This window comes from Cherax quadricarinatus, chromosome 12, assembly GCF_038502225.1.
Source record: "Cherax quadricarinatus isolate ZL_2023a chromosome 12, ASM3850222v1, whole genome shotgun sequence".
Classification (NCBI taxonomy): domain Eukaryota; kingdom Metazoa; phylum Arthropoda; class Malacostraca; order Decapoda; family Parastacidae; genus Cherax; species Cherax quadricarinatus.
Window position 1 is genome coordinate 28574441 of NC_091303.1, and position 21940 is coordinate 28596380.

Consider the following 21940-nt stretch of genomic DNA (forward strand, 5'->3'; position numbering starts at 1 on the left):
TCTATATAGTAGTATGTCATTGTTGTCAGCTAGGACTGTATACCTTGTACATGTACTTGTAGTAAATAAAGATATTATTATTATTATTATTATTATTATTATTATATTATTATTAATGTTTGTAATGGTAGTAGAGAGTGGTAGTGGTTGTGATGGTGGTAGAGGGTGGTAGTGATTGTGATGGTAGTAGAGGGTGATAGCAGTTGTGATGGTGGTAGAGGGTGGTAGTGTTTGTGATGGTGGTGGAGGGTGGTAGCAGTTGTGATGGTGGTAGAGAGTGGTAGTGGTTGTGATGGTGGTAGAGGGTGGTAGTGATTGTGATGGTTGTAGAGGGTGGTAGTGGTTGTGATGGTGTAGAGGGTGGTAGTGATGGTGGTAGAGGGTTGTAGTGGTTGTGATGGTGGTAGAGGGTGGTAGTGGTTGTGATGATGTAGAAAGTGGTAGTGATGGTGGTAGAGGGTTGTAGTGGTTGTGATGGTGGTAGAGGGTGGTAGTGGTTGTGATGATGTTAGAGGGTGGCAGTGGTGGTGGTAGAGGGTGGTAGTGGTTGTGATGGTGGTAGAGGATGGCAGTGGTGGTGGTAGAGGGTGGTAGTGGTTGTGATGGTGGTAGAGGGTGGTAGTGATGGTGGAAGTGATTGTGGTAGAGGGTAGAGCTGCAGTAGCTGTCTTTATGGAAAGGGATTCCCCTTCCAAATAATAGTGTAACTTCTCCATCCTCTCCCGTCTTCCCGTCTTCCATCCACTAACGAGTGACTAACAAGTCTTCAATAAAGGTAAGTGTCATGTTATTATTTTTTTATACTTTATTTCTCATTCTTTTCTGTATATAAATCTATATTTAATGTACAGTGGTACCTTGAGTTTCAAACAGCTCCCAACTTAAACAATTATGTAAGTGTATTATTGTAAGTGCTTTTTTAAGTGTATTTTTGGAGTCTGAAACAGACTAATCTAATTTACATTATTCCTTATGGAAACAAATTCGTTTGGTAACGGCACTCGACCAGCCTTCTGGAACGAATTATGGCGAAAACTTGGGATACCACTGTATAAAAAATTATTTTTTGTTAATACTTTCGGGTGGCTGGAATGGATTAATTTGTTTTACATTATTTCTAATGGAGAAAATGGTTTCAGTTTTCATTGATTTCACATTTCGTCAGACTCTCTGGAACAAATTAAAGATGAAGAGAGAGGGTCCACTGTAATAAGAGGAATTAGATACAACACATTATCACCCTAGTCCTCATCTCAGGTTATGACATGGGTTTATGTGGAAAAATGTGGATTGCTTTATGTGTTTATCACTTAAGAAACCTTTTATACAGTCCCTGTCCAGGTAATGTAATTAAGCAGGCATCAATTATACATACATACAGTGGACCCCTGGTTATTGTAATTAATCCATTCCAGAGAGAGTGACTAAACCTTAATCTGATGATTTCCAAATTTATTTTTCCCATAAGAAATAATGTAAATCCAATTAATCCATTCCAGACACCCAAAAGTATTAACAAAAATGATTTTTTATAGATTAAATATAGATTTACATACAGAAAAGAATGAGAAATTGTGTATAAAACAATCATATCACACTTACCTTTATTGAAGACTCTTGTTGGTGCATGGAAGATGGGAGGAGAGAAGAGGGTTAGTGTGACGTTCCTCCACAAATGTTTGCAACTCACTCCACTTTGCACAAATGTCCTTAATCTTTGAAGTAGGCACCTTCTTCCCTCTCTCTTTCTCCTCCTCTGAAGCAATTTCCTCAGCTGGTGTACATAAGAACATAAGACAGCAGGAACACTGCAGCAGGCCTGTTGTCCCATACTAGGCAGGTCCTTCACAAACCATCCTACTAACAGAATCGTATTTGCCCAACCCAATTTTCAATGCTTTCCAAGCAATAAGCATTGATAATTCTATTCACTCATGCGCAAGTCCCACTCAAATCAAATCGTGTGTGTGGGGAAGTATCCTGCCTGGTGGGTGGGGAAGTACCCTGGCTGGGGTATGGGGAAGTACCCTGGCTGGTATGTGGGGAAGTGCCCTGGCTGGTGTGTGTGAGGAAGTACCCTGGTTGGTGTACATAAGAAAGCAGGAACACTGCAGCAGACCTGTTGACCCATAATAAGCAGGTCCTTCACAAACCATCCCACTAACAGAATTATATTTCCCCAACCCAATTTTCAATGCTTCCCAAGCAATAAGCTTTGATAATTCTATTCACTCGTGCGCAAGTCCCACTCAAATCAAATCGTGTGTGTGGGGAAGTACCCTGGCTGGTGTGTTCTTTCTTGAATTCTATCGTGTTTATCGCCTTCTTTACCAAAGGACTGGCACTAGGAACTTTCTTTTGGCCCATGGTGGCTTATTTAGCAGTTGCAACCACTAAAATGAATGGAATATTATGAAATGTGTCGTATGAATGTATGGGGTCATGCTCACTGGCTGATAAACAATGACTCACTGACTGTAAATGGTGTGTCAGGCCGCTCGGACGCGTTCGGGATGAATGACTATTACCAAGCTAAATGACGATCACCGAGCCAATATTTTGACGAAAAAACATTACTATTTCCGAATACATTACAAAATCCGATGACTACGAAATCTGGGGGTCCACTGTACAGTGGACCCCCGCATAACGATGGCATCGCATAGCGATTTTTCCGCATAACGATTACTTTTATCGCAAAATTTTTGCCGCGCATACCGATCAAAAACCCGCATACCGATTTTCGTCCGAGACGCGTCCAATGTGCCCTCAGCCAGCCTCACATGTGCCGCTCCGTCCCATTGTTTACCAGCCAGCCTCCGCGGTAACATCCAAGCATACACTCGGAATATTTCGTATTATTACAGTATTTTCGGTGCTGTTTCTGGAAAATAAGTGACCATGGGCCCCAAGAAAGCTTCTAGTGCCAACCCTGTGGTAAAAAGGGTGAGAATTAGTATGGAAATTAAGAAAGATTTTGAAGGGTTTGGGGCTAACCCTGAGAAGCCTATGCCAGTTGTGGAATCCATTGTGCCTACTTCAAAGATTAAGGAAATGTGTGCAGAGTGGGTTGAACTGCAAACCTTTATAGATGAAAATCACCCTGACACAGCTGTTGCAAGCCGTGCTTGTGACTATTTCAATGACAATGTTATGGCCCATTTTAGGAAAGTCTTGAAGGAACGGGAGGTACAGAGCTCTATGGACAGATTTGTTGTGCGACAGAGGTCCAGTGACTCTCAAGCTGGTCCTAGTGGCATTAAAAGAAGAAGGGAAGTAACCCCAGAAAAGGACTTGCTACCTCAAGTCCTAATGGAAGGGGATTCCCCTTCTAAACAGTAAGAAGATAATGCTCTCCCCTCCTCCCATCCCATCAATCATCACCAGATCTTCAATAAAAGTAAGTGTCATGTAATTGTGCATGCCTTTTTCAGTTTGTGTGTATTAAAATTAACATTTCATGTGGTAAAAAAAAATTTTTTTCATACTTTTGGGCGTCTTGCACGGATTAATTTTATTTCCATTATTTCTTATGGGGAAAATTCATTCGCATAACGATTATTTCGCATAACGATGAGCCCTCTTGCACGGATTAAAATCGTTAACCGGGGGTCCACTGTAGTCCCATAATTTTTAAGAGGGTGGACCGGTAAGCCTGCAGAAGGTCTCGGTGAGATGGCCAAAAGCTCAAGCTGCGGGTCATCATATGACTAAGATCCGTGTCAGGAAACACTTGTCCAGTTACATGACAAACCTTACCTAGCCTAACTATATATTTATATTTAATGCTCAGGATATAATTAATATCTTACCGTGTGCAGTTGAATTTTGGCTCTTGAGGTGCAATGTAATGGTAATGAAGAGGGTCGAGCATCTGTAATGGTGGTAAAGCTCCTTCCAGGATACGAGGTTGCCCACCAGCACTACTCATGCTGCTTGTCTCTACTTGACCAAATTCATACTGAAAAATGAGAATTCATTTTTAATAAGACATTTGAAGAGAAGAGCACTTCATTAAACATGAATTGATGAAATACAGCATACAGTGTGTGCAGTAAAACTAAACTACAAGCTCATGATTTATCCAGATCTTGGCAATCTTTGCTTGGAGAAATATCTTAACCCTTAAAGTGTCCAAACGTAGATCTATGTTCACCTGCGTGGCGCTCCGAATATTTTGAAAAATAATTTTTTTTATAATTAAATAGGACAATTTTCTGTGTGGTATAAGACCAAAAAGAAAATTTTAGGACAAATACTTGACGAGATATAAGACTGGATGCTTTGGATGCTCACCTGATGGCAACATCCAATCCTGCTGCTTGCAGAAATGTTGCCGATTTACCTTTTTCTCTCGTTTTTATTTTAATTTATATAATTTTTATGTTCTGATAATTGCAATTTATAATAGTTCTTGTGATTTCTTGGCCACTCTTTGTTCTGACACTAAAATTATGTACTGAAATAACACTCAAATAGTAGGAATCACACCGACAGATAAACATTTTCACCTGCCTGGGTCATTTACTATTGTCTAGAAATACATAACAAAGTATTTATAGGTCTTTGCAATGTTTTAGACATATAACTGGTGACAGCCAGTGACATTTGATGAATGTGCGCAGCTGCAGGGAACCCTCGCTTTATTTGTTTTCGCTGTTGCACACAAACATGTCTGTCTGTATGTCTGTTTATCTATCTGTTATTCTATCTAGCACTGTTTATCTATCTAGCTCTGTTTATCTGTCTTTCTGTCTGCCTGTGTGTGCCTGGAGTATATATAAAATTCCTTGAAGAATGGTGTTATGACAAGCATCAGATAACTGTTGACAGCCAGTGATATTTGATGAATGTGAGCTGCTGCAGGGAACCCTCGCTTTATTTGTTTTCACTGTTGCACACAAACATGTCTGTCTGTCTTTCTATTTATCTATCTGTCTGTCTGTTTATCTGTCTGCCTGTGTGTGTGTGTCTTTCCATCTGTTTGTCTCTGTCTCAGGAAGCGGCTGGTAAACCTGCTGGTTTTTGGTTTATGAGCCACTCCCTGATTACCGAGCAAGTGACACTGCTATTACTTGTGTCATGTTCATTTATGTCTTACATCTACAAACACTGTATAGCACTTGGCCTGGAATTTTTGGGTTATCCTAAGTGTTACGTGCCCCTCCTTCATGCTCCATACTATACAAAAATAAAAGGCCTGGTTAAAATAAGTTCTGTAATAATATATCATGAACCACTTTATTACAAGCTAGATGAAGCAGGTTCGACTATATATTATTATCGAGTACGGTATAAATCATAAAAGGTACTCTCAATCAAGGTTGTATTCAATAAGATGCTATTCATTAGGTATTATTATTGTATTATATTATTATTGTATTATATTATTATTGTATTATAATAGGTTGATTACTGTGTTCTGTTATGCAAGTGGGAAACCACTACTTTAGAGACCGGTTGATGGTTCCAGAATTGGCACCTGGTGCTACCTCCTGACCGACCTGATGTCAGACCACTGAGCATTTGAACAGTCAGATCATAGCACTGACTCTGATCGGGTCTTCAACCTAGAGATCTTAACTTAGTCAATAATTCTAAATCATGCCTATTGTCTTAACTTTGCTGTTAATTCCAAGAGTCTGATAACTCTTCTGCTTAGGAAGGATAACTGATTTACTTCCTTACAGCTCCCTTAGTCGTTCTTATTTGGACTGTTCATTGTAATTATTGTATTATGCTTAATTCACAATGATTTGAACATAGAATTACGTTCCTCATTGTACAGTCTCATTTCACTGATAATAGTGAATTGTCATTTTAATTCACTGACTGGGTACCAATAAAGGTTCATAATTGGTAGTAAATAAAACTAACCAAAAAACAAAACGAAGTAATTACAGTATTCCCCTACTGTTGCGGCATAGAGCAAGTCGTAACAAATGGGTTGTCTGTCTGGGAGCTACTTACCCTGAAGTACATATTTGATTTGCATTAAAATTAAACTCCCTTGCAAGAATTAAGAAAATGGATCCAAGAACCAAGTCATTATTAGGTGAATTAACAGAGGCTACTCTTGACACCCTAAAATTACAGACGTGTTGGCAAATAGCTAGGCAGTTAGATATACACCTACCATCCAACTTACGACCTGCTCGACTTACGACCACTCGACTTACGACCGTGTTTTTTATGCCAAATTTCTGGGAAATAAACAACTATTTGTGTTGTACACAGTGTTTATCCTAAACCTTACAGTATAAAATACAGTACTAACAATATAAAAAGTACAGTAAAACATGAAATACCAAAATAAAACAATAAAATAAAGTCCTTACAAAAATGTTTTGTTGATAGTCAGTAGTAAAGTTTGACTTACGACCATTTCGACTTACGACCGGTTTCTCGGAACCTAACTCGGTCGTAAGTCAGATGGTAGGTGTACCTTATAACAGACACCATAGCGCAGAAACTCTTAGGTCACTAATTAGGGATAGATTATTCCCAAGATCCCCAGTAATACCAGAATTAGAAGATAGTCTTATTTCTCAATTCGAGGAAGTAGAAATCCCATGGATGAGAACTGCCTTAAATAATGAAGTTAAACCAGGGTTTACGAGGCCTTACTACTCAGTCCAGTCTCAAAGCTACCCCCCGTTCACTTCCCCGGAGTATGTATCGGTGGTTGGAACGAACCCACAGTCAAATGACTGGGATAATCTTAGAACTGGTGCTAGTTGGTGTCATTACCTCTTGGGAATTTCACGTCCGAACAACTAGAGAGAATAGAACACACATTACTATTACAAAACTCTCAAATCAAAGCTAGAAGACATCTAAACGAGGAAGAATTTAGGCGTGAAAAGTTTCGTTTTGAAACAAAGCAGAAGGGAGGTCCAGAAGAGAGACATGAAGAGCACAATAACCGGGTTCAATTTACATAAAGCAGCTCTGATGGTACCTAAGTTTAACGAAACGGACTTAGATGAATTCTTTGAAATTTTTGAGAATCAGGCACGTTCAATGAGCTGGCCTAAAAACAAATGGGCCACATTGCTGCACACGTCTATATATGGAAAGGCGCAGTCTTGTGTCGCCTCTTTACTGTATGAGTTTTATGTCCAGTACGACGTAGTAAAGAGAACTATTTTAGAAGCATATGACATGCTCGCTATTAGTTACCAAATAGCTTTTCGTTCCAGGAAACGGCAAACAGGACAAACTTACGTAGATTTTGACCGAGGGAAAGCAGTGGCGTTTGAACGTTGGTGTCGAGCTTCTCGAGTCATGACTTTAAAAGATCTAACACAATTAATGTTACGAGAATATCTGTAGGCGAATTTTCCAGAGGGAGTTCGCCAATATCTTGTTGGCCATCCGTGAACGACATTGTTAGAGACTGCTGCGTTGGCAGACAACTTTGAGATTTCCCAGAGATTGGTACAATCTGAAAACAGCCAGGTTATCAAGCCAGCAGTAAGACCCGAGCCTACGAAGCCTTTCGGTAGGTGAGCTACCCAACCCTATTGCTCCCGTGTAACAAGTAAACCCGAAGTAAAACACCAAATTCAATCAAACCCATCCTATAGACCAGATAGGTCATCGGAAAAAATTAAATGTTTGTACTGTTCAAAGCTGGGACATTTCAAATCACATTGCTTTAAGCGTGATAGGGATCAGGGAAGGAGCCCATCTGATGGATTGCCCACACAAATCATATCCTCTACGACTCATCCAAGGAAGTCCAAACCAGGAGTAGATGCTCGGTCCCAGGGAGAAGGAACAGATCCTCCTAGTTGACTAAGCAGAACATGGGTATCACTGTCAAACTTGTCACAATCTGTGAGTCCTTACTTTTCCAAAAGCAAAGTAGGAATTACCGATAGCCAGTTGTTGCGAGTAAACTCCTTTAGGGATACAGGATCCTACTTAACTTTATTAAGAGATGGACTGTTATCATTCCCCCCCGAATCATACACAGGTTTCGACGCTCTGTTGGAAGCTTCTGGTGGCTCCACTACATGAGTACCCCTATACAAGTTATACGCGAAACTCCTATTTTCACTGGCTGGACGTCAATCGGAGTGTCTCCCATTAACTTCCCCTTAAAAGGCATAGACCTATTGATTGGGAATGACTTAGCAAAAGAAGGAATATGGAAAGAACCCATAGTTATGGAAAATCCAACCGAGGAAAATTACGTCATTGAAGCCCGACGAATGGAACCTACCCTCTTTCCTCTGAGCATAGTAACCTGGGCAATGACCAGTCATGTTCTCCAATGGTATCGGAGGAAGTCATGGATGACGTCGACATAGGAGTAGGAGCCATATTCAACAAAAGCTCGAGTTTCGAGCCAACAGTCCACCCGGAACCAATACGCGTTCCAAAGTCGGAGGTTTCCAAAATAGATTTATTCTCGAAAGAGGATCTAGCAAGAGAACTCCAAATAGACCTCTCCTTAAGTCACATCAGGAAGCTTGCTGTGTCGGGAGAAGAAGCCCTTAACCCTTTGACTGTTTCCGACGTATAAATACGTCTTACGAGCCAATGTTTCTGACGTATTTATACGCATAAATTCTAGCAGCTTCAAAGCAAGCAGGAGAAAGCTGGTAGGCCCACATGTGAGAGAATGGGTCTCCATGGTCAGTGTGCACCATATAAAAAAAATCGGGGAGCCAGTGGTGCACTGTGGGAATGCCATTTCAGTTGTCCATTTTCAGCATGTCTAGCGGTAAGAAATATGTGATTCCCCAGCAAATCTGGGACTCTTCTCTTCCCAAGTGATGCTCTAACACAGATGGAAGTGTCAGTGAAGATCAATTTCATGATTTGGAGGAGTTTGAGACCAAAAGCAATGGAGGAGGAGGAGGGGGAGGAGGGGAGGAAGAGGAGGAGGAGGGGAGGAAGAGGAGGAGGAGGGAGGAGGAGGAGGAGGGAGGAGGAGGAGGAGGAGGAGGAGGAGGAGGAGGAGGAGGAGGAGGAGGAGGAGGAGGAGGAGGAGGAGGAGGAGGAGGAGGAGGAGGAAGAAGAAGAAGAAGATGTAATAATATTGTTCCCTTGAAGCAAGAAAAAAAAAAGTCCACCCCATGACAGTGACAAGATAAGGGGAGATAACATCTGATAAGAGCTGACTTTGATGAGCGTAAACGAGGGTAGAGCTAAGGAAATATTACATGACCATCGCCCTCCCTTTGTTTTTGCTGGTACACAAACATTTCTGTCTGTCTATTTGTCTGTCTGTCAAGCTCCCTGTCTGTCCATCTAGCTCTCTGTCTCAGAGAGAGCCACAAGACTGTGTCATCACGTTTACTCACATCTTCAAGCAGAGTATAGCACTTTGTCTGGATTTCTTGGGTTATCCTAGGTAATTTACACTATGTATACTTGTATTTATGTGTACCTGTGAGACAGAGATAGGCAGACAGATAGAAAGAGAGACAGATTGAAAGATATAGAATGAGGGAGAAAGATAATTAGATAGAATGGAGGAGGGGAAGCAGCATCCGACCCCATTGTTTTGACAGGCAGGAGGGGGAGTGAGCAATGAGACAATATGTCACTTTGACAGCTGCCGACTTCTGACTCAAAACAATTATAAGTCACACACTTGCACACAAGACAAGGAGGAGGAGAAGGAGGAGAAGGAGGAGGAGGAGAAGGAGGAGGAGAAGGAGGAGGAGAAGGAGGAGGAGAAGGAGGAGAAGGAGGAGGAGAAGGAGGAGGAGAAGGAGGAGGAGAAGGAGGAGGAGGAGGAGGAGGAGGAGGAGAAGGAGGAGGAGGAGGAGGAGGAGGAGGAGGAGGAGGAGGAGGAGGAGGAGGAGGAGGAGGAGGAGGAGGAGGAGGAGGAGGAGGAGGAGGAGGAGCAGGAGAAGGAGAAGGAGGAGGAGAAGGAGGAGGAGAAGGAGGAGGAGAAGGAGAAGGAGGAGGAGAAGGAGGAGGAGAAGGAGGAGGAGGAGGAGAAGGAGGAGGAGGAGGAGGAGAAGGAGAAGAAGGAGAAGGAGAAGGAGGAGAAGGAGAAGGAGGAGAAGGAGAAGGAGGAGAAGGAGAAGGAGAAGGAGGAGAAGGAGAAGGAGGAGAAGGAGAAGGAGGAGAAGGAGAAGGAGGAGGAGAAGGAGGAGGAGGAGAAGGAGGAGGAGAAGGAGGAGGAGGATGATTGTTTGTTTTTGTAAACAAGTTTTGTAAACAATATATTGATAATTATGTTTGTGTGCTTATTGTGTTGTATACAACGAGTGTATATATGTACATTGCACCTTACTTTGGTCTCACAGGCCACATAAGTTATGTGAAAAAATAAAATAGTGAAAAAAACAAAAAACCTTCAATTACAAGTAAACTAAAGTTTACCGGGTGAGCCGCAGTCGCCGCTGTTGCCATACGCGGCTCATTTTCTGCAAACTTCACGGCTCTATATCTCGGTAAGTACCGATGGCAAAAAAATTTTTTTTGGACTAAAACACTCAGAAAAATAATCTTAACATTTTCATAAGAAAAAATAATTTTTTTTTTTTTTAATATTTGGCGACATAGAATGACAGTTTCAGAGAGGGGCCTGAAACAGTCAAAGGGTTAAAAGTGACTGCTGTTACTATTGGGAGAAGAACTTACTGAAAAAGAAACAAGGATCTCTTAAAAGTGATCATCTAGTGGTCTTACCTACCCCGTTTAGAAATTTAGCATGTAAGTTTGCTCATGACAGTCCCCAAGGTGGACATCTGAGACAAAAGAAGACTTTTAGAAAAATTGCTAAGCACTTTACATGGCCAAAAATGAAGGAAGAAGTGGAATGGTACGTAAAAAGCTGTTCTGTGTGTCAACTAGTAGGCAAACCTGCACATAATCCACCACCTGCACCATTGAACCCTATACAAGTAAGAGGCAAACCCTTTTCACGTCTGGTGATCGACTGTGTCGGCCCGCTACCCAAGACTCGGCAGGGCAACCATTTCCTGTTCACCATCATGGACACCGTCACCAGGTACCCGGAAGCAGTTCCCCTCAGGGGGATTAATGCTCACCTAATAGTGAGAGCATTGATTAAATTCCTCACTCACTTCGGATTTCCAAGAGAAGTTCAATCGGATCAAGGATCGAATTTTACTTCAAAATTTTTCCGTGAAGCCTTGGCTCAGTTAGGAGTCAAGACGGTTTATGCGATGGCCTATCGACCCCAATCGCAAGGCGTGGTGGAAAGGTTCCATCAAACTCTGAAGATTATGATGTGGTCCTATTGTCTGCAGTTTTCCAACAATTGGGATGAGGGCATTCCACTACTCTTGTTCGTCCAAAGAAAAAGCGAACAAGACAACTTGAAGTTTTCACCATTTGAGTTAATATATGGGCATCAAATTAGAGGACCGGTACAGGTTCTCAAAGAAGCTTGGACCGGGGAAGAAACGCCGACTTTTAGGAGCTCTCCTACTTTAATGAAAGAACGCCTGAGTCTAGTTACAGAATTGGCCACTGAAAACTTACGACAAGCACAAATTAAGACGAAAGAGGAATGTGATCACCGAACTAATCTTTGTCCATTTGAACCAAAGGATTAAGTTTTGGTTCAATGATTTCATCAGGGACACGCTCAACAATCCAAATTTGAAGATCCTTTAGAAATTGTGAAGTGCATAAGTGACATGAACTACTTGGAAAGGACGCCGAAGAAGAACTCACAATGAACGCATCATGTTAACCAACTTAAGCCCTATTCAGGAATCGTTTCTCCAATTTCTACTATAACGTCTCTGAATCAAGAACGGGCTCTAGCAAGTTCGGATGAAATGATAGGAATCCCGGTTCTTTTGAACAATTCGACAGCCTTAAAGAATCTAAATTCTCTACTGATAAATCTGGAAGTAGACAAAGGACACAAAATAAAATCCCTGATTAAGGCAAACCTCCAACTATTCAACGACGTCCCAAAACCTTGTACGTTGGGTGTGCACGATGTTACTCTCAGGGAACCTACCCCAATCAAGCAATCTCCCTGCAGAATGAGTCCCAAGAAACAAGGTGAGCTAGAGGCAGAGGTGAACTTCTTACTCTCACACGGGTTGATAAAATCTAGTAACAGTCCTTGGGCATCTCTGTGCATTCTAGTCCCCAAACCAGACAGGACCACCCGAATGTGCACAGATTTTAGAAAAGTCGATGCTGTAACCGTACCTGATGGGTTCCCGATACCCAGAATTAATGACTTGATAGACAAGGTCTCCAGAGCTAAGTATATTAGTAAACTGGACTTTTTAAGAGGGTATTACCAAGTCCCCCTGTCACCCAGAGCTCAAGAGATATCGGCCTTTATGATACCCGGTGGCTTGTATAACTATTGCGTTATGCCCTTCGGCTTCTGTAACGCAGCCGCTATGTTCCAGCGTATTATGAACATACAGGAGGATTGGACGGGGTAGAAGCTTACTTAGACGACTTAGTCGTATACAGCGACAGTTGGCCCGAACACCTTAGACAACTTTAAAGCCTTGTTTGATGCCTTAAGTAAAAATAATTTTACAGTGAATTTGTCCAAGTGTGAGTTTGGCCAAGCGAAAATTAAATACTTGAGATTTCGGATTGGACAAGGAGAAGTTGCTCCTTTGAATGCCAAAGTAAAAGCCCTCTTAGAATTTCCTACCCATAAAGATAGGAAAAGCGTATCGAGATTTTTAGGAGTTGCCGGTTACTACCGTTGTTTTTGTCCGAATTTTGCACAGGTAGCCTTTCCCCTAACTGAATTAACAAGTTCAAAAACAAAGTTTTCATGGACCCAGGACTGTGAAGTTGCTTTTAAACGTTTGAAAAGGTTACTATCCTCTTCCCCAGTATTACTAAGTCCCAATTTTAACAAACCATTCCACTTACAAATACAGTGGACCCCCGGTTAACAATATTTTTTCACTCCAGAAGTATGTTCAGGTGCCAGTACTGACCGAATTTGTTCCCATAAGAAATATTGTGAAGTAGATTAGTCCATTTCAGACCCCCAAACATACACGTACAAACGCACTTACATAAATACATTTACATAATTGGTCGCATTCGGAGGTAATCGTTATGCGGGGGTCCACTGTAGATGCAAGTGCATATGCTTTGGGAGCCACATTGTTACAGAAGGCTCAAAATTCTGACTTATTGCAACCCGTTTCTTATTTTTCTTCAAAGTTAAAGAAACACCAAATTCATTACTCAACTATAGAAAAAGAAGCCTTAGCTCTGGTTGTGTCTCTAGAGAATTTTGATGTATATTTAGGAACTTCTCCCCATCAGATATCAGTGTGCTCTGATCACAATCCTTTGACCTTTATAAATACTATGAAATCAAAGAATGACAGAATACTTCATTGGGCTTTGAGAATTCAACCCTTCTCTATTACTATTTCCCATATAAAAGGAAAACAAAATCTCATTACTGATACCTTCTCTAGACCTTGAATCTTTATTAACCCTTTGAGGGTCGACAGGCCCTCTCCGAGACTCGTTCTCAGGGTCGGCCAAATTTAAAAAAAATAATAATAATTTTGTCTTATGAAAAGATAGAGAATCTTTTCCCGATCATAATGACACCAAAATTATGAAATTTGATGGAAAACTTACGGAATTATGCTCTTGCGAAGTTAGAGGTCTCGGCGTGTTTACGCATCGGCGATTTTGCCCACTTTGAGCCCCATTTTCGGACAATTCCACTGCACTAGTCGACAAAAAACATGAATATTTCGCTGGAACTCCATTTTTTCTATCGAATGAGTGCAAGAAACCATCTATTTACCAATTTCAACTATCCAGTACAGTGGTCAGAATTTAGCAATTTTGCCAATTTCACACAAATTTCAAAAGATGCCAATTTCCGAATAGGGTCCAGAATAAACAAGAAAGACATTCCTGGCACTAAAATGATATTTCCTTTGTTCATTAGTCACGTCTCAAGGCCCCTCTTACATTCTTTTGCTTCCCACTTTGAATTTTTATTCTCACAAAAAATAGAAGATTTTCTGTTATGCAGACTACTGCATTAGTGTAAAAAATGGTATAAATAATATTGGCACACTTGCAAAAGAATATTAGACTCACCAGTTGACGTGTATTGGACGCTTGGCATGATTTGTTTACTTTTGAACTTTGGTAAAAATCGAACATTTCTGCTTTGAGCTCAATTTCAAGGTACTTTTCATTGTAAAACCAGTCAAAATCATCTCAATTTCTGTAATATGTCTTCCATTCTACAAAATGAGACCAAGAAAACTAGAATACAACAATAAATAACATACGAAAATACAGTGCAAAGTCGCTGTTTTATTCCAAAAAAACGGTCAAAGTTTTTTTTTTCTCATTATGCACTGTGTGCTGCAGAATTTTTTTATACTGTGCACACTGACCACATAGACCCATTCTTTCATATGTAGGCCTACCAGCTTTCTCTCACTAGATTTGAGGGCGCTAGAATTTAGGCGTACTAGTACGTCAAAAACCCTGGGTCGTAAGCCGTACTAGTACGGCCGAAACCCTCAAAGGGTTAATATACCTTTACTTTAACAGTGTGAGTTGGTACTTGTTATGGTCATCTATGTTGTGGAGAAAACTGGAGCTGATGTTGGACTGCTGTCTAAGTAACAGCCTTTGCTACTACAACCGTTGCTACCCACCACAGAGAGTACAAGTCAATGGCGACCGTCAATCATGATGGGGGAGGTGTTACGCGCCCCTCCTTCATGCTCCATACTATACAAAAATAAAAGGCCTGGTTAAAATAAGTTCTGTAATACAGGTTCGCCATCACAAATCCGGCAATCAGTTATTCGGTTCCTTCATTTATTCGGCACTAATTTCGGCTAGCATAATTTCAAATTTCCTGGTTTGCCACACCAACCTGCTGGTACTGTTTGGTGGCGCTACTTGCTGCATAAGTCATTCTAATTTCTTTTTCTCCATTTATTGTTATAACCTGCTTACTTTTAGCCCTAGCCATGGTTCCAATAAACAAAAGAAATGCTTCTCATTATGTAAAGCACCTACACAGTACATTGTCCATTAAAGATAAGGTGGCTTTGAGGCCACTGTCGGTTGCCATGAGCTCAGTCTCATGATGCAGGAGAATATGCTTTATTATTACGCTAATATAAACACTACAGCTTACTGCCTATCACAATTGATGTAATATGACATAATAAACAATATAAATAGCATAAAACATGTTAAATACTCCAGAATGAATAATATTTGTCATAATACCGAGCAGTTCGATGGAGATATGAAGAGGACATGGGATACAAGTACCATTCTCCTATCCCAGTCTTGGGGCTAATATTAGAGAAAATGGAGTATAGCACAGGGCTAATTGTGATATACACTCATACTGCACCATATACCTGAAACAAAAAAGTTATTTTCTCTATATAGATTATCACACATAGCAGCATATGTGTAGAGAGCCTAGGATAACCCAAAAAAGTCAGACAATGTGGCTTATTTCTAGTACCTGTCTTGGGTTAGCCATATATGATTTTTCATAAATATTCGATTCCCAGCCAGGGTAGAAACATTGAGCATTTCTTTACACCTGCTGTCTATGTTCACCCATCAATAAATGGGTACCTGGGTGTTAACCAACTGGGGTGGGTGTTATCCTGGGACACTGACCTAATTTGCTTGAAATACTCTGCATAACAAGCGGCTTTCTATATGGTAGTATGTCGCTGATGTCAGCTAGGCCTGTATACCTTGTACATGTATGTGTAGTAAATAAAGATATTATTATTATTATTATTACAGTATTATTATTATTATTATTGTAATTTTCTCAATTGTTTGTTGGGTTATCTTATTGAAACTTGGGCAATGTATGATGGAAAGATACTTCTTAATTATTTTATTATTATCACACTGGCCGATTCCCACCACGGCAGGGTGGCCCGAAAAAGAAAAACTTTCACCATCATTCACTCCATCACTGTCTTGCCAGAAGGGTGCTTTACACTACAGTTTTTAAACTGCAACATTAACACCCCTCCTTCAGAGTGCAGGCACTGTACTTCCCATCTCCAGGACTCAAGTCCGGCCTGCCGGTTTCCCTGAATCCCTTCATAAATGTTACTTTGCTCACACTCCAACAGCACGTCAAGTATTAAAAACCATTTGTCTCCATTCACTCCTATCAAACACGCTCATGCATGCCTGCTGGAAGTCCAAGCCCCTCGCACACAAAACCTCCTTTACCCCCTCCCTCCAACCTTTCCTAGGCCGACCCCTACCCCGCCTTCCTTCCACTACAGACTGATACACTCTTGAAGTCATTCTGTTTCGCTCCATTCTCTCTACATGTCCGAACCACCTCAACAACCCTTCCTCAGCCCTCTGGACAACAGTTTTGGTAATCCCGCACCTCCTCCTAACTTCCAAACTACGAATTCTCTGCATTATATTCACACCACACATTGCCCTCAGACATGACATCTCCACTGCCTCCAGCCTTCTCCTCAACATTCATCACCCACGCTTCACACCCATATAAGAGCGTTGGTAAAACTATACTCTCATACATTCCCCTCTTTGCCTCCAAGGACAAAGTTCTTTGTCTCCACAGACTCCTAAGTGCACCACTCACTCTTTTTCCCTCATCAATTCTATGATTCACCTCATCTTTCATAGACCCATCCGCTGACACGTCCACTCCCAAATATCTGAATACGTTCACCTCCTCCATACTCTCCCTCCAATCTGATATCCAATCTTTCATCACCTAATCTTTTTATCCTCATAACCTTACTCTTTCCTGTATTCACCTTTAATTTTCTTCTTTTGCACACCCTACTAAATTCATTCACCAATCTCTGCAACTTCTCTTCAGAATCTCCCAAGAGCACAGTGTCATCAGCAAAGAGCAGCTGTGACAACTCCCACTTTGTGTGTGATTCTTTATCTTTTAACTCCATGCCTCTTGCCAAGACCCTCGCATTTACTTGTCTTACAACCCCATCTATAAATATATTAAACAACCACGGTGACATCACACATCCTTGTCTAAGGCCTACTTTTACTGGGAAAAAATTTCCCTCTTTCCTATATACTCTAACTTGAGCCTCACTATCCTCGTAAAAACTCTTCATTGCTTTCAGTAACCTACCTCCTACACCATACACTTGCAACATCTGCCACATTGTCCCCCTATCCACCCTGTCACACGCCTTTTCCAAATCCATAAATGCCACAAAGACCTCTTTAGCCTTATCTAAATACTGTTCACTTATATGTTTCACTGTAAACACCTGGTCCACACACCCCCTACCTTTCCTAAAGCCTCCTTGTTCATCTGCTATCCTATTCTCCGTCTTACTCTTAATTCTTTCAATTATAACTCTACCATACACTTTACCAGGTATACTCAACAGACTTATCCCCCTATAATTTTTGCACTCTCTTTTATCCCCTTTGCCTTTATACAAAGGAACTATGCATGCTCTCTGCCAATCCCTAGGTACCTTACCCTCTTCCATACATTTATTAAATAATTGCACCAACCACTCCAAAACTATATCCCCACCTGCTTTTAACATTTCTATCTTTATCCCATCAATCCCGGCTGCCTTACCCCCTTTCATTTTACCTACTGCCTCACGAACTTCCCCCACACTCACAACTGGCTCTTCCTCACTCCTACAAGATGTTATTCCTCCTTGCCCTATACACGAAATCACAGCTTCCCTATCTTCATCAACATTTAACAATTCCTCAAAATATTCCCTCCATCTTCCCAATACCTCTAACTCTCCATTTAATAACTCTCCTCTCCTATTTTTAACTGACAAATCCATTTGTTCTCTAGGCTTTCTTAACTTGTTAATCTCACTCCAAAACTTTTTCTTATTTTCAACAAAATTTGTTGATAACATCTCACCCACTCTCTCATTTGCTCTCTTTTTACATTGCTTCACCACTCTCTTAACCTCTCTCTTTTTCTCCATATACTCTTCCCTCCTTGCATCACTTCTACTTTGTAAAAACTTCTCATATGCTAACTTTTTCTCCCTTACTACTCTCTTTACATCATCATTCCACCAATCGCTCCTCTTCCCTCCTGCACCCACTTTCCTGTAACCACAAACTTCTGCTGAACACTCTAACACTACATTTTTAAACCTACCCCATACCTCTTCGACCCCATTGCCTATGCTCTCATTAGCCCATCTATCCTCCAATAGCTGTTTATATCTTACCCTAACTGCCTCCTCTTTTAGTTTATAAACCTTCACCTCTCTCTTCCCTGATGCTTCTATTCTCCTTGTATCCCATCTACCTTTTACTCTCAGTGTAGCTACAACTAGAAAGTGATCTGATATATCTGTGGCCGCTCTATAAACATGTACATCCTGAAGTCTACTCAACAGTCTTTTATCTACCAATACATAATCCAACAAACTACTGTCATTTCGCCCTACGTCATATCTTGTATACTTATTTATCCTCTTTTTCTTAAAATATGTATTACCTATAACTAAACCCCTTTCTATACAAAGTTCAATCAAAGGGCTCCCATTATCATTTACACCTGGCACCCCAAACTTACCTACCACACCCTCTCTAAAAGTTTCTCCTACTTTAGCATTCAGGTCCCCTACCACAATTACTCTTAATGTACACCAAAAATGAAAGAAATCAGACCATAAATAGCGGAGTTCACTTCTCAGCCATTAGCGGCCGCTTAGTGGTATATTTTTGTATCATTTTATGGTTCTATTTTCGTTTTTTCGGTCTCATTTGATAGAATGGAAGATATATTACAGAAATGGATATGATTTTTGATTGCTTTCACGATGAAAAGTACCTTGAAATTGCGCTCACAGAAGTGAAAAAGTTCTATTCTTTAGCAAAGCTCAAGAGTAAACAAATGACATCACTGTCCAATGCCTGCCAGTCCAAATTCCAATATGGAGTCAAGAATGGGTTGACATTATTTATACAATTATTACAATAATGCAGCAGTCTGCATAACAGTAAATCTTCTATTTTTTTGTGAATAAAAATTCCAAATGGAAAGCAAGAGTAATATAAGAGGGGCCTGTAGCCGTGACTAATGAACAGAGAAAATGTTATTTTAGTGCCAGGAAAGTCTGCATTGTTTATTCTGGACCCTATTTTGAAATTGGCATCTGTTGAAATTTGTGTGAAATCAGCCAAATTGCCAATTTCTGACCACTTTATTGGGTAGTTGAAATAAGTGAATGGGTGGTTTCTTGTACTCAGTTGACAGACTAGAAGTAAGTAAATAAGTAAGTTTACTCAGGTATACACAAATACAGTTACATAGATTATCATACATAGCAGTGTATGTATAGAGAACCTAGGATAACCCAAAAAAGTCAAAGTGACTTATTTCCAGCACCTGGCCATATATGATTTTTGGTAAATATTTTTTTTCTCAGTTGTTTGTTGGGCTGTCTTATTGAAACTTGGGCAATGTATGATGGAAAGATGCTTCTTAACGTACAACAAAAATAAAAGAAATCAGACTATAAATAGCGGAGTTCCCTTCTCAGCCATTAGCAGCTGCTTAGCGGTATATTTTTGTATGGTTTTTATGGTTATATTTTCGTTTTTTCGGTCTCATTTGATAGAATGAAAGATATATTACAGAAATGGATATGATTTTGATTGTTTTAATGATGAAAAGTACCTTGAAATTGCACTCACAGTAGCGAAAATATTATATTCTTTAGCGAAGCTCAAGAGTAAACACTGTCCAATACCTGTCCGCCTGCCAGTCCAAATTCCAATATGGAGTCAAGAATGGGTTGACATTATTTATACAATTATTACAATAATGCAGCAGTCTGCATAACAGTAAATCTTCTATTTTTTGGTGAATAAAAATTCCAAATGGAAAGCAAGAATAATATAAGAGGGGCCTGTAGCCGTGACTAATGAACAGAGAAAATGTTATTTTAGTGCCAGGAATGTCTGCATTGTTTATTCTAGACCCTATTTTGAAATTGGCATCTGTTGAAATTTGTGTGAAATTGGCCAAATTGCCAATTTCTGACCACTATACAGTGGACCCTCGACCAGCGATATTAATCCGTTCCTGAGAGCTCATCGATAATTGAAATTATCGTTAGTCGAGTTAATTTTCCCCATAAGAAATAATGGAAATCAAATTAATCCGTGCAAGACACCCAAAAGTATTGAAAAAATTTTTTTTACCACATGAAATATTAATTTTAATACACACAAACTGAAGAAGACATGCACAGTTACATGACACTTACCTTTATTGAAGATCTGGTGATGATTGATGGGATGGGAGGAGGGGAGAGTGTTGATGGTGTTAGTGTTTAGAAGGGGAATCCCCTTCCATTAGGACTTGAGGTGGCAAGTCTTTTTTCGGGGTTACTTCCCTTCTTCTTTTAATGCCACTAGGACCAGCTTGAGAGTCACTGGACCTCTGTCGCACAACATATCTGTCCATAGAGGCCTGTACCTCCCGTTCCTTTATGACATTCCTAAAGTGTTTCACAACATTGTCAGTGTCACAATTAAACACTTGTTCAGGTTTCAATTCTTCACTGTCTATGTACTCCTTGAATTCCTGCACATATTTTTCAGCTGCTTTTTGGTCCAAACTGGCAGCCTCACCATGCCTTATCACACTATGTATGCCACTACGATTCTTAAATCTCTCAAACCAACCTTTGCTGGCCTTAAATTCACTCACATCACCACTAGTTGCTGGCATTTTTCTAATTAAATCCTCATGCAACTTCCTAGCCTTTTCACATATGATCGCTTGAGAGATGCTATCTCCTGTTATCTGTTTTTCGTTTATCCACACCAATAACAGTCTCTCAACATCTTCTATCACTTGCGATCTCAGTTTCGAAAACATAGTTGCACCTTTGGCAAGAACAGCTTCCTTGATTGCCGTTTTCTTGGCCACAATAGTAGCGATGGTTGATTGGGGTTTCGTGTACAACCTGGCCAGCTCGGAGACACGCACTCCACTTTCATACTTAGCAATGATCTCTTTCTTCATATTCATAGGAATTCTCACCCTTTTTGCTGTAGGGTTGGCACTAGAAGCTTTCTTGGGGCCCATGGTGACTAATTTTGCAGGTGCAATCACTAAAAAGGCTGTGATAATATGAAATGTTCCGATTGTATGCTTGGAAGCGACCGCGGTGGCTGGCTGGCTTGTAAACACTGGCCAGAAGTGGACGCGTCTCAGACGGAACGAATAGTGTTGGTCGAGTTTTTTAGCACTAGTCGAGGCAAAATTTTTGCGTTAAAATGTATCGCTAGTCGGATTTATCATTAGTCGATGTCATCGTTGGTCGAGGGTCCACTGTATTGGGTAGTTGAAGTAAGTGAATGGGTGGTTTCTTGTACTCAGTTGACAGATTAGAAGTAAGTAAATACGTAAGTTTATTCAGGTATACACAAATACAGTTGCATAGATTATCATACATGGCAGTGTATGTATAGAGAACCTAGGATAACCTAAAAAAGTCAAAGTGACTTATTTCCAGTACCTGGATTGGGCTTGCCATATATGATTTTTGGTAAATACTTTTTTTCTCAGTTGTTTGTTTTGCTGTCTTATTGAAACTTGGGCAATGTATGATGGAAAGATGCTTCTTAATGTACAACAAAAATAAAAAAAACGGACGATAAATAAGGGAGTTCATTTCTTAGCCATTAGCTGCCTCTTTGTGTATATTTTTGCATAGTTTTTATGGTTTTATTCTCGTTTTTTGGTCTCATTTGATGGAATGGAAGATATATTACCGAAATAGACGTGATTTTGAATGCTTTCATGATGAAAAGTATCTTGAAATTGAGCTCAAAGTAGCGGAAATGTTCGATTTTTGCCGATGCTCAATGAACTTTGTGTAAGTCAAGTTGGTTAATTTTATTAAGTGTATTCTAACCTAACCACTCTGTAATCCGGCAAACTCAG

At 40.4% G+C, this 21940-nt stretch overlaps 1 protein-coding gene across 1 annotated transcript in view; it reads right to left on the minus strand.

Annotated features, from left to right (window-relative positions):
- Window positions 1–21940, minus strand: part of MED16 (mediator complex subunit 16) — a 292898-nt gene that overhangs the window by 7388 nt on the left and 263570 nt on the right. Inside the window, exon 16 of the mRNA XM_070084299.1 lies at window positions 3813–3961. Coding sequence (XP_069940400.1) covers window positions 3813–3961 — 149 coding nt within the window. The remainder of the gene's footprint in view (window positions 1–3812; window positions 3962–21940) is intronic.